Genomic DNA, 15,512 nt, shown 5'->3' with positions numbered 1-15,512 from the left:
AAGATGAATCCATTATGAACAGATCCAGACTGGATGAGCTGCAAAATAACTGGAGCTTGAACTGGATCTGGACCTTATCGCGTCTGAATCCATGATCCTGATCCAAATATGTGGAAATTCATACTCTGAATTTCAGACAAGGTAACCTTCAAAATGACATCATTTAAGTCACTTTAAATCCATTTAGTTCAGTTTTCAAGTCTTCAAATATTTCAGCCTCATCTTCACTCAAACATTCACATCATCTTCTGATCCGGACATTTTTCCATCCACAGTATGTTCTGTGTCTGCAGCTTCATCCAGATCAGTTTGATGTAACAGTGATGCTGCAGTAACTACAGTAAATGTTTCACAGGAACTGACTGACAGTCTGACAGCTGCAGCTGCCTCATTAAAAATCCATGACACCATCGCTGTCTCCGTCCTTACAGCCTGTTGACGAGTGAACGACTGTAAAAGCTTCATGTTACAAAAATAACGAACTAACGTCTAACTAGGATGTCAGTGCTTGTAAAAACATAAACGTCTGCAGATGAATTCGCTCCTCTGATCGCTTTGCAGCAACGTTATGAAGGAGGAAATGAATGGGAGTGTCAGACAGGTGGTTCAGGTGCAGCAGGAGGGGAGGAGTCAGAGAGACACTCAGAGTTTGTTGGATAAAACCTGCCAGGTTAGGGTCACAGAGTCTGTTACCCTGGTAACTGACTCAGACTTGGAGTTAGCTCTTTCTGGAACTGAAAACCCGAGTTTCTCTCATTTTAGGGTAAACAAACCCAGAGTTCTTAGCAAAACCTGCTTCCTGGAATAGGCCCCAGGACAGGTGCTATAACAACAGTTTGCTATTAGCACTAGCGATCGTTTGGTGCCGAACACCGAGGGGCTCGTCAAAATGTTTTTATGCTTTCTGATTAGCGACTAAAAATAGAGCTGCAGTAGAAACGTAAACGTAATGCTTGTGAATAAAATGCATTACAGCATTAAACTCATGCAGCCCCCAGTTTTTCAACTAAAACACAACAGCAGCTGTTTTACGTGCAGTCTGTCTGCACACTGCGCAGCAAGCATAAAAAGGCGGAGCCGTTACTGAGACCTGAGCTCAGGTGAAGAGAAAGGAGACGTTATTCTAGTGTCCAAAGCAGCAGCGCTTTCACCTGTAACCAGTTTAAAACCTTTACTGGGAAACAGCTGAAGGTCCTTCATCAACCAAATGAGGAAGAATGAAAAATAAAATCCAACTGTTGTACGTTTTTTCTTAGGTAATCTTATGTTGTGATGTGCTACAGAGGTGTGCTACAGCTGCAGATCTTTAGGAACACACAACCTGCCACCAAGTCCACAACTCATTGCCCTCAGTAAGTACAACATATGCACAATGTACTCTTCAGGGTGTCTCATTGTATCTCCCATCCCCCTGTATATAGACAAATGGGTGGAAGATACAGTGGGATATTGCCATCTTACTGTATCTGCAGAGGGGAGGGAGATACATCCCTCTGTCACTGAGACAGGGATGTATCTGCCTCCCCTCTGTCTATAGAAATGTGTCTCTGTACCTGAACGTTAAATTAAAATGAAAACTAATATCAGTTAATATTGTTATTTTTTCAGGAGACAACATTACCCTTCATCAGTGGATGATAAGCATCGAGGGTGAAATTGTTTGTGAGGGCATTCAACCTACGTTCCAGGCCGGTCTCGCAGCACTTTTTGCCACCTTCTATGTTTTTAACCTTGAGTATCCAGAGGAGGCAACATGCACACTGGAGTTTTTTCAAAGGTGAGATCTAATTCAGTAATGCCTTTGTTAAACATATTTGGTAGTTCACAAGCATCTAATCTAAAAAGGCAATATGTAACTTAAAGGAAAGAAAAGGTTAGTTTTGAACACTGAGCTATATGTCTCCCATCTGTTTTAGGTAATTCACAGGCCTCAACCCTGAAAGGGGAACAAAAGCTGGAAAAGGAAAAGTAATTTCACAAATGACAGGACAACTCGTGTAAAAGAAAAAGACAGCAGTGAACCCACATATCTCCACTCTCCTCTGCAAGTTCATGGACTACCAGAGGAACTTCTAAAATGGTAAGATTACACATATACTGTTCTCTGTATGTGCTCTTTGCTTTTTTTTCTTTATCTGTCCTCCTGTCCATGGATGTGTCTGTCTCTCCCTCTGTTTCTCTCTCCCTGTCTCTCTGGCTGTCTCTGTCTTTTTCTGGCTGTCTCTCCCTCTTTCTCTTTCTCTGCCTCTGTGTCTCTGTATCTGTCCTATCCATTTCTAACAGACAGACAGGAGGACAGCTACAATGAGGTAAGGTCAGAGAAAGAATGTCTGTCCACCAAATCTGTCCTCCTCTTCCTGTCTGTCTTTAACTGACATAAATGTAGTTTAATGTGAAATGTGTATATTTCATGTGTTAAAACATTTTTCCTTTCTTTATCTTCCAGCCACCCTTTGATGATTTCAGGAGGCGTTCAGGACTAAGCCCCACTCAGCACTCATTCATGTTGGTTTGGTTTGGCTGTTCACTAAGTTTTAAACTAGCTCAAATGTTAAAGATGTTACTGTTAGGGTTCCTAAATTTACAAAAATATGTAACTTCAATATTTGACATTGCTGGATTCCTTCCTTCAAAAGGGGAAAAGGACAAAGACATTTAGAGTTTTGATACTGGAGGTTTTACATGAAAAACTTGTAAAACATTGTTATACCGTTGTTTGACAGTTTTTTTTTTTTTTTAGAAATTTTGACCCTTTGGAACTTTTATTTTAAAGGTTATTTAACTTGTTATATATAATGTAATATTGCCATGGGGGTTATGCATTTGAAAATGTATCAGTTCATAATGTTTTTTGGTCAATTCATGTCAGTATATTTTTACACTTTGGTGTCTATGCTTTTTCACTTGTATGTAAAAAGCAAATGTTCCATCCATCCATTTTCTTCCGCTTATCCGGGGCCGGGTCGCGGGGGCAGAAGCCTAAGCAGAGAAGCCCAGGCTTCCCTCTCCCCAGCCACCTCCTCCAGCTCATCCGGAGGGACCCCAAGGCGTTCCCAGGCCAGCCGAGATACATAATCTCTCCAGCGTGTCCTGGGTCTACCACGGGGCCTCTTCCCGGTGGGACATGCCCGGAACACCTCACCCAGGAGGCGGCCAGGAGGCATCCTAATCAGATGCCCGAGCCACCTCAACTGGCTCCTTTCGATGTGGAGGAGCAGCGGCTCTACTCTGAGCCCCTCCCGGATGGCCGCACTCCTCACCTTATCTCTAAGGGAAAGGCCAGCCACCCTTCGAAGGAAACTCATTTCTGCCGCTTGTATTCGCGATCTTATTCTTTCGGTCACTACCCAAAGCTCGTGACCATAGGTGAGGGTAGGAACGTAGATCGACCGGTAAATCGAGAGCTTCGCTTTTACGCTAAGCTCCCTCTTCACCACGACGGACCGGTGCAGCGTCCGCATCACTGTAGAAGCAGCCCCGATCCGCCTGTCGATCTCCCGCTCCCTTCTCCCATCACTCGTGAACAAGACCCCGAGATACTTAAACTCCTCCACTTGAGGCAAGAACTCGTTCCTGAGCCGGAGATGGCACTCCACCCTTTTCCGGCTGAGGACCATGGCCTCAGACTTAGAGGTGCTGATTCTCATGCCAGCCGCTTCACACTCGGCTGCGAACCGTTCCACTGCGAGCTGGAGGCCCCCCCCTGATGAAGCCAACAGAACCGCATCATCTGCAAAAAGCAGAGATGAGACTCTGAGGCCACCAAGGAAGAAGCCTTCCGCCACCTGGCTACGCCTAGAAATTCTGTCCATAAAAATTATGAACAGAATCGGTGACAAAGGGCAGCCCTGACAGAGTCCAACACCCACAGGAAACGAATCCGACTTATTACCGGCTATAGGGACCAAGCTCTCACTGCGGTTGTACAAGGACTGAATGGCCCGCAACAATGGGCCAGACACCCCATACTCCCGCAGAACCTCCCAAAGAACACCCCGAGGAACACGGTCGAATGCCTTCTCCAAGTCCACAAAGCACATGTAGACTGGTTGGGCAAACTCCCACGCACACTCGAATATCCTTGAGAGGATAAAGAGCTGGTCCAGCGTTCCACGACCAGGACGAAAACCGCATTGTTCCTCCTGAATCCGAGGTTCGACTAACGGACGCACCCTCCTTTCCAGCACCCTGGCATAGGCCTTACCGGGGAGGCTGAGTAGTGTGATACCCCGAAAGTTGGAGCACACCCTCCGGTCTCCCTTCTTAAAGATGGGGACCACCACCCCGGTCTGCCAATCCAATGGCACTGCCCCAGATCTCCACGCGATGTTGCAGAGGCGTGTCAACCAAGACAGTCCTACAACATCCAGAGCCTTCAGGAACTCAGGGCGAATCTCGTCCACCCCAGGGGCTCTGCCACCAAGGAGTTGTTTAACTACCTCAGTGACCTCACCCCCAGTGATGGTCAAGTCATCCCCCTCATCCCCAGACTCTGCTTCCACTACAGAAGGCGTGTCAGTGGGATTCAGAAGGTCCTCGAAGTATTCCTTCCACCGTCCGACTATAGCCTCAGTTGAAGTCAGCAGCACCCCCCCCGCACTATAAACAGTGTGAGTGAAGCACTGCTTTCCCCTCCTGAGTCGCCTGACGGTTTGCCAGAATCGCTTCGATGCCGTCCGAAAGTCTTTTTCCATAGCCTCACCGAACTCCTCCCACACTCGAGTTTTTGCTTTGGCCACTACCCGAGCTGCATTCTGCTTGGCCTGTCGATACCTGTCAGCTGCCTCCGGAGTCCCACAGGCTAACCAAGCCCGATAAGACTCTTTCTTCAGCTTGATGGCTCCCTTCACCTCCGGTGACCACCATCTGGTTCGGGGGTTACCACCACGACAGGCACCAACCACCTTGCAGCCACAGCTCTGAGCAGCAGCCTCAACAATGGAGGTGCGGAACATGGTCCATTCGGACTCAATGTCCTCAGCCTCCCTCGGAATGCTGTCGAAGTTCTGCCGGAGGTGGGAGTTGAAGATCTCCCGGACTGGGGCTTCTGCCAGGCGTTCCCAGCGCACCCTCACAATACGTTTAGGTGTGCCAGGTCTGTCCAGCATCTTCCCCCGCCACCTGATCCAACTCACCACCAGGTGGTGATCAGTTGACAGCTCAGCTCCTCTCTTCACCCGAGTGTCCAGAACATACGGCCGCAGATCTGATGATACGATTACAAAATCGATCATCGACCTGCGACCTAGGGTGTCCTGGTGCCATGTGCACTTATGGACATCCTTGTGTTCGAACACGGTGTTCGTTATGGACAAACTGTGGTTTGCACAGAAGTCCAATAACAAAACACCATTCGGGTTCAGATCGGGCAGGCCGTTCCTCCCAATCACGCCCCTCCAGGTCTCACTGTCATTGCCCACGTGAGCGTTGAAGTCTCCCAGCAAGACTATGGAGTCACCAGATGGAGCACTCTCCAGCACCCCACCCAGCAACTCCAAAAACGGTGGGTACCCTGAACTGTCATTCGGCGCATAAGCGCAAACAACAGTCAGGACCTGTTCCCCAGCCCGAAGGCGCAGGGAAACTACCCTCTCGTCCACCGGTGAAAACTCCGACGTACAGGCAGCAAGCCGGGGGGATACAAGAATACCCACCCCAGCTCGCCGCCTCTCACCGAGGGCAACTCCAGACTGGAACAGAGTCCAGCCCTTCTCCAGGAGACTGGTTCCAGAGCCCAGGCCATGCGTTGAGGTGAGCCCAACTATATCTAGCTGGTATCTCTCAACCTCACGCACTAGCTCAGGCTCCTTCCCCACCAGAGAGGTGACATTCCATGTCCCAATAGCCAGTTTCGATAGCCGGGGATCGGTCCGCCAGGGCCTCCGCCCTCGGCCACCGCCCGACACACACTGCACCCGACCCCTACGACACCTCCTGCGGGTGGTGGGCCTGCAGGAGGGAAAAAAAAAAAAAAAGCAAATGTTACCTTTGCAAAACATGTTTTGTTATGTTTCAGTTTGTCGGATTGAAATTGACAATTAAATAGAATAATTTTAAAACATATTGTTTTTTTATTTGCTTGAAATTAGAAAAATCACTAACATTTATTGAGAGTTTGGTAAATTAAGTTACAAGTTGACATTTTAACTTTTAACAGCTAGCAATAGCCAAAGTATGCAAAGTTCAATTCCTGTTGCAATTACAATTTACACTCTTACACTACTGCAAAATGAAATAAGTTTTACTGTAATTCTATGACAGGAAAAAAATGAAGTAACAGTAACCATGTAATATAATTACTGTAAAATTGTGATAAAATCACAGTAAAATTGTAAATTACACAGGCAAACCTGCGAGTGCCATACCTGAGAAAAACCAAGAAAAATGTGACCCTTAATATGACCACTGGACTCTGAGCTCACAATATCATGCGCAGTAATTTCTTTACCACCTTTGACCCTATAGAAGGACTTCTCAGGAGCAAATCTGCCATGATGGGCACAAACCCAAAACCAAACCCTGGCTGCCCCCTGAAATTTAGCAGGTCAAAGACAAGGCTCCACTTTCTTCATACTGAGCTTTTACAGGCAGTAACATTGTTGATGAGATACTTGTTCTGCTTTTAGTTTATATTTGGATTGATGTTCTATTTTTGAAAGGAAAAGCAAACTTTTTAGGATTTGTCTAGAAGTAAATTTTAGGGGTGGGACTTTAACGCTTTAATTTCGATTAATTAATCACGGGGAAAATAACGAAGTAAAAATTTTAATGCAATATAATCGCACTTTGCACGGTGGAACGTTTCTGACTTCACAAGTTCCAGGCATACAGATTATATTGACGCACAATGTGATAAGAATGATGAGCTGTGTCCAAATTCAGGGGCGACATCCTTCAAAGGACCCACGACTGCAAAGGCTGTGAAATTGGAAGGGCTAGCCTTCATATCAGCGTCACCTGCCCTCACCTCTTCGTAGCTCATGTCGCCTAGCAACCGTGACAGTGAGAAGCACAGCTGTGTAAAGCAGCTGGTTAAACAGAGAACGAACTTTTTCTCCTTTTTGTGGTTCAATTTTAAATCTTTAATTCAAAACAAGCTGTTAAAACAAGCATAACACATTTCAACATCAAGGAATACAGCTGAGTGAATGATTAATTTCCAACTATAACAAGTGAGACATTAATGTTGAATAAAACTATCCAGTTATGATGCTTAACTTTAATTTCAGGTGTTTGCTTATCTCAGGAGCACTTCTGCCCTTCATTGGTCTGTGTAGTAGACTGGTGGGAAAATAAACAAAATTTTGAAGTTTAAGCTTATTTATATTGTTTCATTCATCAACCAAACTTAAATTAATATTTATCATGTTAAATATTTAAATGTGATTAAAATGCAATTAATTTCGATTAATTAATTACAAAGCTCCTAATTAATTAGATTAATTTTTTTAATCGACACCCACCCATAATATATATATATATATATATATATATATATATATATATATGTCTGAAATGAAATTTTGACCCATATATATATATATATATATATATATATATATATATATATATATATATATATATATGGGTCAAAATTGACCCGTAACACCTGAGATGTTACTGTAGTTGATAATATTAAAATAAAATAAAAATAAAACAATTTTTTATTGATATGTTCTAAAACTTTTTAGTAATATTAAACTAACATTACAACCTTTTATTCATTTATTGAATTCTCTTGAGTCTCATTTTACCATTTTTTTAGACTGAACGTGAGAGGTATGCTGTTTGTGTGTGTGTGAATGAGGGCAGATATTATAAGTTTATACTTCTTTCTGCTCCTTTTCATTCATGATTTTTCTTTTGGTTATAAGAATGATTTATATGTTGATGGAATGATTGAATATTGATATATTTTGATTTATATGTTGATTTATCACCATCACTGACACACTCGCCTTTCATCAAAACACATTTCATTTCAGACAAGAAAAAAGATGAAGAAGAAGAAATTTCCATGTTGAAGGGAAGTTATGTCTGAAGACAAATGAAGTTCACTTGGTAAATAAGCAGATAAGACAGAGAATAGAAACACAGTCAGTGAACTGACCTCAGAGTCTGCAGTCTACATTCTGGACTCTCCAGAAAACCACACAGCTGCTTCACTCCTGAATCCTGCAGATTGTTGTTACTCAGGTTCAGCTCTCTCAGATGGGAGGGGTTGGACTTCAGAGCTGAGCTCAGAGACACACAGCTGATCTCTGACAGGCTGCAGCTCTGCAATCTGAACAAAGAATAAAACAAAGAGATCAAATCACTGATGATCAAGGAACAAGTGCTGCTGTTTAGGATGCTAGAAAAACATTTTCTTTGGCTCCACCTGAGCTCACGGTCTCAGTAACGGCTCCGCCTCTTTGCTCTGCACCTGAGACACCTGAGCGCTGCAGAGTTTAAACGAAGCATCGAAGCAACAAATTCTGTCGAGGATTTTTTATCATGGAATTACTGGAGTTACTCGATGAATCGTTGCAGCTCTGATCTCAAACAGCAGCTTGTAGCAGGTGCTCAGGGTCTGCTAAAGTCAATAATATAATATATTGATGAATATTATAGTAAAAATCATGTCCATCCCTAGAACAGATGATCAAATGGCTGTTTAGAGCCTGCCTTCATCCTCTTTATACAGTCTATGTGTGGAGCGCTTCTAGTTTAGCAACAATGAAAAAGCCTCAGGTTAGACACAATGATGCATTCAGGATTTGGCTCAAGCTTCCAAGATGGACAAGTGCAGCCACGTGTTTGTGACCAGTCATGTTTGTGCATTTCATGCTGTGTGGAGGAATTTATGTCCAAATTGATGTCGACTAACTGATTCTAAAGATGTGCTCATAACGGCCTTAACTGAGCATGCTCACAGTGACAGCAGATATTGGTCTTGTTTGTGGAAACATGAGGACACAAACATCTTTCTGCTGCTTTTTACACTTTTCTTTTTGTTCTGAGCTGGACCTGTGTGTCTGAAATAAGGCATTTATCACCATCACTGACACACTCGCCTTTCATCAAAACACACTTCATTTCAGACAAGAAAAAAAGATGAAGAAGAAGAAATTTCCATGTTGAAGACGGCTGTTGCACAAATGAGTGTGAAAGAGAATGACAGAATGGCTCTGATTTTGAAAGGACAGGAAACAGGAAGTGATGTGCTCACAGACGCGGGTAAGATGTCTGAAGACAAATGAGGTTCACTTGGTAAATAAGCAGATAAGCAGGGTTATAATAGTTTTGGATTTTACATTATAGTTTAGTTTTAGTTAGTTTTTACTTTTTTTTAATCTAATTCAGTTAGTTTTAATTAGTTTTCAGAGTGGTTTTGCTCGTTTTTATTAGTTTTTATTTTTGGTTTTATGCTTAGTTTTAGTTAGTTTCAGTATTAGTTTTAGTATTTTCATACTTAATCAGGTAACCTTTAAAGAAATAAATTCAACAACCAACTGTTCACAGACAGCAGAACTACATGCTAAATGTGTGTAATATTAAGGACACACATGAACATCAACAGGGAGAAACAAAGAACAATATGAACTCCAAAACTCGATAAATTCTACAATAAACTCCCAATAAAGTTCAGCCTCAGTGCAGCAGATTAACAACAGCTACATGTGGTGTTTGACAAAAACAAACTCCTTGAAGGAGTCAAAGCTCAAATCCAGCTGCATCCTGATGTTCTCACCACCTGATGCTGCTTCTGTTTTGGAGCTAGCTTGTTAGATGCTCACTAATTAAGCTTGCAGGGTCTTTGCGGCCTATGTAGCCTACGGAAGTGTCCGACCTCATGTCCACATTTATGCATGTATAGCTGGATTGCGTGTGTTAATTACCTTGTGGTTGTGTGCTGGGGTTTTTTTGGTCCTTGCTCTTTGTGCTCAGTTTTTAGGGTGCAAACATATTTGTTCCTGTTTTTTCACTTTCTTCATTCCTTCACGTCCATTCCCATAGTTTCAGCAGCTCCCTCCAGGAATTTGCTGACATTTGTGAGTCCTTATATTGATGCTTTGATTATTAGTCCTGATTGTTATTATCTGACTGATAAAGTAGCCGGAAACGCACAAGGACTAAACACGACGTTGTGGCTGCGTGGACCCGACGAGTAGTCACGTTTCTCTGGAGGTGCAGGACGGGTTGCCTTGTAGGATGAGAGCGGTTTCCGTAGCTGCCTTGTGTGTGCTTCTCAGGTCTACTTTGATGTTGGTGTTTTTTTTCCTGACTAAGAAGTGTTCCGTACATCATCCACAACAAGACACTCGCTGCTATCTGTGCTATCATAGTAAAAAAAAAAAAAAAAGTCCACATGGGACTCTGCTGCTTTCTCTGCAGACCGCTGTTGTTACTTTGAGGTGCAGTGCGGTGTGCGCGCGCACGCACGCAGTTGTCCGATGGCGTTCCGAGCTTTAACTCGGAGAGCGGAAAAAATGATTTCATGTCAATCCGCAAGACTTAAAAAAAAAAAAGACAATATCTATAATTTCAGTTAGTTTTAGTTAGTTTTGTAAACTCACAATTCAGTTTTAATTAGTTATCGTTTTTTCCTTTTAATTTTAGTTTTTATTTATTTCAGTTAACGACAATGTATTTTCAATTTCAGTTTTCGTTATTTTGTTCATTTTCGTTAACTATAATAACCCTGCAGATAAGACAGAGAATAGAAACACAGTCAGTGAACTGACCTCAGAGTCTGCAGTCTACATTCTGGACTCTCCAGAAAACCACACAGCTGCTTCACTCCTGAATCCTGCCGCTTGTTGTTACTCAGGTCCAGCTCTCTCAGATGGGAGGGGTTGGACTTCAGAGCTGAGCTCAGAGACACACAGCTGATCTTTGACAGGCTGCAGCTCTGCAATCTGAACAAAGAATAAAACAAAGAGATCAAATCATTGATGATCAATCAGATGTGTTCAGGTTTTAAATGTGCAGCTCAACATTATTATGACCTAATCAATGAGCTTTTCTATCAATGAGGAGCATGAATTTGTCCTTCTGATACTGTGAATCATAATCATGTCAGCTTTCTACACACAGCATCCAGATGAAGTTTTTGGCTCAGTTCAATCATGAAGATCTACCTGCTGACCTGCATTCCTGTCATTGGGCTGCTTCTCTCTTCTTTCCATCATTTCCACTTTCCCACACCGTCAAACTCAATTCTGTCCTCATCAGCTGTTCCAATAATCTTACCCGTCTTTGTGAGCGCATCACTTCCTGTTTCCTGTCCTTTCAAAATCAGAGCCATTCTGTCATTCTGCCTTTCACACTCATTTGTGCAACAGCCGTCCTCAGAGAGCCTCATCCAAGCAGGGCCGGATCTAGACTGCTATGTTTGCGTGGACAGCTAAAAATTATTGGTGGGCGACTTTGTTGAGATGAAGACTGGAGGTTTGAGCAGCCGACTAGTGACCTGCAGGTTCCCGGTTTGAGTCCCTGTTCAGATGCTGCCATCTCTGTATCTCTGTGCATCACAACACATCCAACCACAAAAGCTGCTACAACAGGTCAGTGAGAACTACACAGAAAAATAAAACTAGCAGAAAAATTAAACTGGCTCAGCTGCACATGTTAGAGCAGGTTACAACTCTGTGTGTGTGTGTGTGTGTGTGTGTGTGTTTCTTCCTCTGTGTTTGTACCTCTGATCACATTAAGATGGTGGCCAATCATAGACTTTGGAGGCGGGCTGTAGGCTGACCATCCAATCAGGCATTAGAAACTGTATTCATAGTTTCTGTGCTGCTTTTTCCTCCGGCTGAACAAAGGGACATTTTTAACTTTTGGTGGGCTCAGCTCACTCTGACCCACTGCTCCAACTGGCCGAGCAACCACGTCTCCATCTGCTCCTCCGCCACCATCAACACGGAGACTCCAGAAGCAGCGCTACAGAGCATGATTCCCTCCTATCCAGGTAACTTCAGGGTTGATCCTGGGTTTTCTGCACTATGAAGGTGACTCACTTCTTACCAGGTTTATCTCCATATTTTGTTTTGTTTGTTTTTTGTGTGTTTTTTTAAACAGGTGCAGCAGTTGATGAACATTGTGGTTTTCTACTTGTGCTCTGTCCTCTCTGTCCCCTTTTTCTATTTTCTCCTCTCTTTTTTTTCTTTCTTGCTTTTTCTCAGCCTGTCAACTCCGGCGTTGCTACAACACATTTATATTTATGTCAAAAATAACACAAATAAATAAATAAAAGGACAAACACTAACAAGAGGAGCTTATAGAGAATCTATAGAGCTCATCTTGGAAGAGCAAATATGTTTGACACAACAGTTCATTCAGATCACATATTAATATTTTCTATGAATCTAAATCTCCAAACTAATGTTCCTAAAGCCTTAAATAAATATGGTCTAGTACACCCCGTGCCCCCCTTTAGACTCACTGCCATATAAAGCAGGACGTTGCCGTCAGCCTTCAGCCTGATTTAAACATGGTGTCAGACTAAGTTAAAGTTCATCTGCAGATTTTATTGTAACTTCTGGATCTTTACTGCAGATTTTCTCTGTGTGGAACAAACGGTGGTGGATGGAGCAGCTACAAAGTTCTTTTCTTCAGGCTGCAGTTTGTTGATGAGGCGGATGATGAAGGAGCTCCAGCTGTTTCCCAGTAAAGGTTTAATGGTGGTTACAGGAACAAGTGCTGCTGTTTAGGATGCTAGAAAAATGTTTTCTTTGGCTCCACCTGAGCTCACGGTCTCAGTAACGGCTCCGCCTCTTTGCTCTGCACCGTGTGATTGTAGACAGACTCACGTTAAACTGACGTCAGCATCTTTGGTGCTGTTTTCAGTCTTTTTGTTGGAAAACTGGGGGCTGCACGAGCTTAATGTTGGAATACTTTGTATTCACACACGTGCTCCTAAATAAGTTTCTATCACAGGTCTGTTTTTAGTCGCTAATGTGGCTGAAACACTCGCGCTGACATGGAGACACCTGAGCGCTGCAGAGTTTAAATGAAGCATCGAAGCAACAAATTGTGTCGAGGATTTTTTATCATGGAATTACTGGAGTTACTCGATGAATCGTTGCAGCTCTGATTTCAAACAGCAGCTTGTAGCAGCGGCTCAGGGTCTGCTAAAGTCAATGATATAATATATTGATGAATATTATTGTAAAAATCATGTCCATCTCTAGAACAGATGCTGATCAAACGGCTGTTTAGAGCCTGCTGTCCTCCTCTTTATACAGTCTATGTGTGGAGCACTTCTAGTTTAGGAACAATGAAAAAGCCTCAGGTTAGACACAATGATGCATTCAGGATTTGGCTCAAGCTTCCAAGATGGACTAGTGCAGCCACGTGTTTGTGACCAGTCATGTTTGTGCATTTCATGCTGTGTGGAGGAATTTATGTCCAAATTGATGTCGACTAACTGATTCTAAAGATGTGCTCATAACGACCTTAACTGAGCATGCTCACAATGACAGCAGATATTGGTCTTGTTTGTGGAAACATGAGGACACAAACATCTTTCTGCTGCTTTTTACACTTTTCTTTTTGTTCTGAGCTGGACCTGTCTGTCTGAAATAAGGCATTTATCACCATCACTGACACACTCGCCTTTCATCAAAACACACTTCATTTCAGACAATACAAAAAGATGAAGAAGAAGAAATTTCCATGTTGAAGGGAAGTTATGTCTGAAGACAAATGAGGTTCACTTGGTAAATAAGCAGATAAGACAGAGAATAGAAACACAGTCAGTGAACTGACCTCAGAGTCTGCAGTCTACATTCTGGACTCTTCAGAAAACCACACAGCTGCTTCACTCCTGAATCCTGCAGCTTGTTGTGATCCAGGTCCAGCTCTCTCAGATGGGAGGGGTTAGACTTCAGAGCTGAGATCAGAGACACACAGCTGATCTCTGACAGGCTGCAGCTCTGCAATCTGAACAAAGAATAAAACAAAGAGATCAAATCATTGATGATCAATCAGATGTGTTCAGGTTTTAAATGTGCAGCTCAACATTATTATGACCTAATCAATCAGCTTTTCTATCAAATGAGGAGCATGAATTTATCCTTCTGATACTGTGAATCATAATCATGTCAGCTTTCTACACACAGCATCCAGATGAAGTTTTTGGCTCAGTTCAATCATGAAGATCTACGTGCTGACCTGCATTCCTGTCATTGGGCTGCTTCTCTCTTTCTTTTTATTATACAACCATCTGCAGACTGCTTGATGCTCAAACTCTGTTATGATACAAATGTCATTTTAACCTTCATCCTACCCACTGGGGTCCATGCAGACCTCAGAGGGAGATTTCTGTCATATCTCACAGGTGGTTTTATTCAATCATTCAAATTTTTAATTTTGACTTTTTCCATCAATGTATTCTTAATGATGTCACATCATTGTTTTCTCTTTCTGCTCTGATTGATTAGTGCTTTATAAAAACACTCCACTCTAAAGCAGCCACTTCCACCTCTGCAGTTTTTCATTTATTTCTTTTTAAAGCAACAGCGTACCAAAGAGGTGTGTGTGTGTCTGTGTGTGTGTGTGTGTGTGTGTGTGTGTGTGTGTGTGTGTGTGTGTGTGTGTGTGTGTTAATCAGCACATGTGTCTCTGCTCTGTAGTTTAAACTCTTTGTGATCCTTCTTCTATCAGCTCAGAGCATTTGTTGTAACTAAAAACTCTGTATCTCCATTTTTCATAACTCTGTTAATCAGCAACAGTCAATGAACTCACAGCAGAGTCTCCAGTTTACAGTTTGGACTCTTTAATCCAGCAGACAACAGCTTCACTCCTGAATCCTGCAGCTTGTTCCAGCTCAGGTTCAGATATGTCAGATGGGAGGGGTTGGACTTCAGAGCTGAAGCTACAACTTCACAGTGAGTCTCTGAGAGTCCACAGTCAGAAAGTCTGAAACACAAGAAAAGCAACTTAAAGAGATTTAGAAACAGAACATAGAGAACAACCAAAGATAGGAAAACATGACTTAATAATAATAATAATAATAATAATAGTTCTTCAGTGCTTTGCTGAATGGTGTTGGTGATCATGGTCCTCCAGCATGCCCTCTCTCTCACACAGTGCAGCAGCTCATTTGGTGTTCTTAGAATAAAATTATACATTTGAGATAAAAATGCCATAAACAATATCAACTTAAAGAGAAAAGAAGACCCACTTCACTACATGATAAACATGTAAATGAATTTAGCAAACACAGAATGAAAAAGATGAAAATATCATCAATTTGGCAGTAAAGCACCTCTGTTTTTTTTTCTTTTTTTTTTCTCTGCAGCTCTCAGTGGAGACGGTCACACTTTTCTTCTCTCCCAGCTCTTCCTTTTTCCCTGCTTTGCTGCTTTAGAGTCTCTCTTCACTCAACTTCCGAACTGGAATTTATAATTATGGATCTGGTCAGCTGGTCTCTCAACATCTTTGATCAAATTTTCACCATGAGGAGATTGAAGGAAGGAGAACTCTATTCCCTCTTATTAATTGACATTCCAGCTGGCTACGTTATG

At 42.6% G+C, this 15,512-nt stretch overlaps 1 protein-coding gene across 1 annotated transcript in view; it reads right to left on the bottom strand.

Annotated features, from left to right (window-relative positions):
- Positions 1-15,512, bottom strand: part of LOC115794238 (NACHT, LRR and PYD domains-containing protein 12-like) — a 64,664-nt gene that overhangs the window by 35,504 nt on the left and 13,648 nt on the right. The window contains exons 5-8 of the mRNA XM_030749613.1: positions 14,731-14,904; positions 13,753-13,926; positions 10,728-10,901; positions 8,111-8,284 (exon numbers count right to left, since the gene is read on the bottom strand). Coding sequence (XP_030605473.1) covers positions 8,111-8,284; positions 10,728-10,901; positions 13,753-13,926; positions 14,731-14,904 — 696 coding nt within the window. The remainder of the gene's footprint in view (positions 1-8,110; positions 8,285-10,727; positions 10,902-13,752; positions 13,927-14,730; positions 14,905-15,512) is intronic.

Source organism: Archocentrus centrarchus, chromosome 16, assembly GCF_007364275.1.
Source record: "Archocentrus centrarchus isolate MPI-CPG fArcCen1 chromosome 16, fArcCen1, whole genome shotgun sequence".
Lineage (NCBI taxonomy): Eukaryota > Metazoa > Chordata > Actinopteri > Cichliformes > Cichlidae > Archocentrus > Archocentrus centrarchus.
Note: the sequence above shows the minus strand (reverse complement) of the source record. Positions and strands in the feature narration are given on the sequence as shown.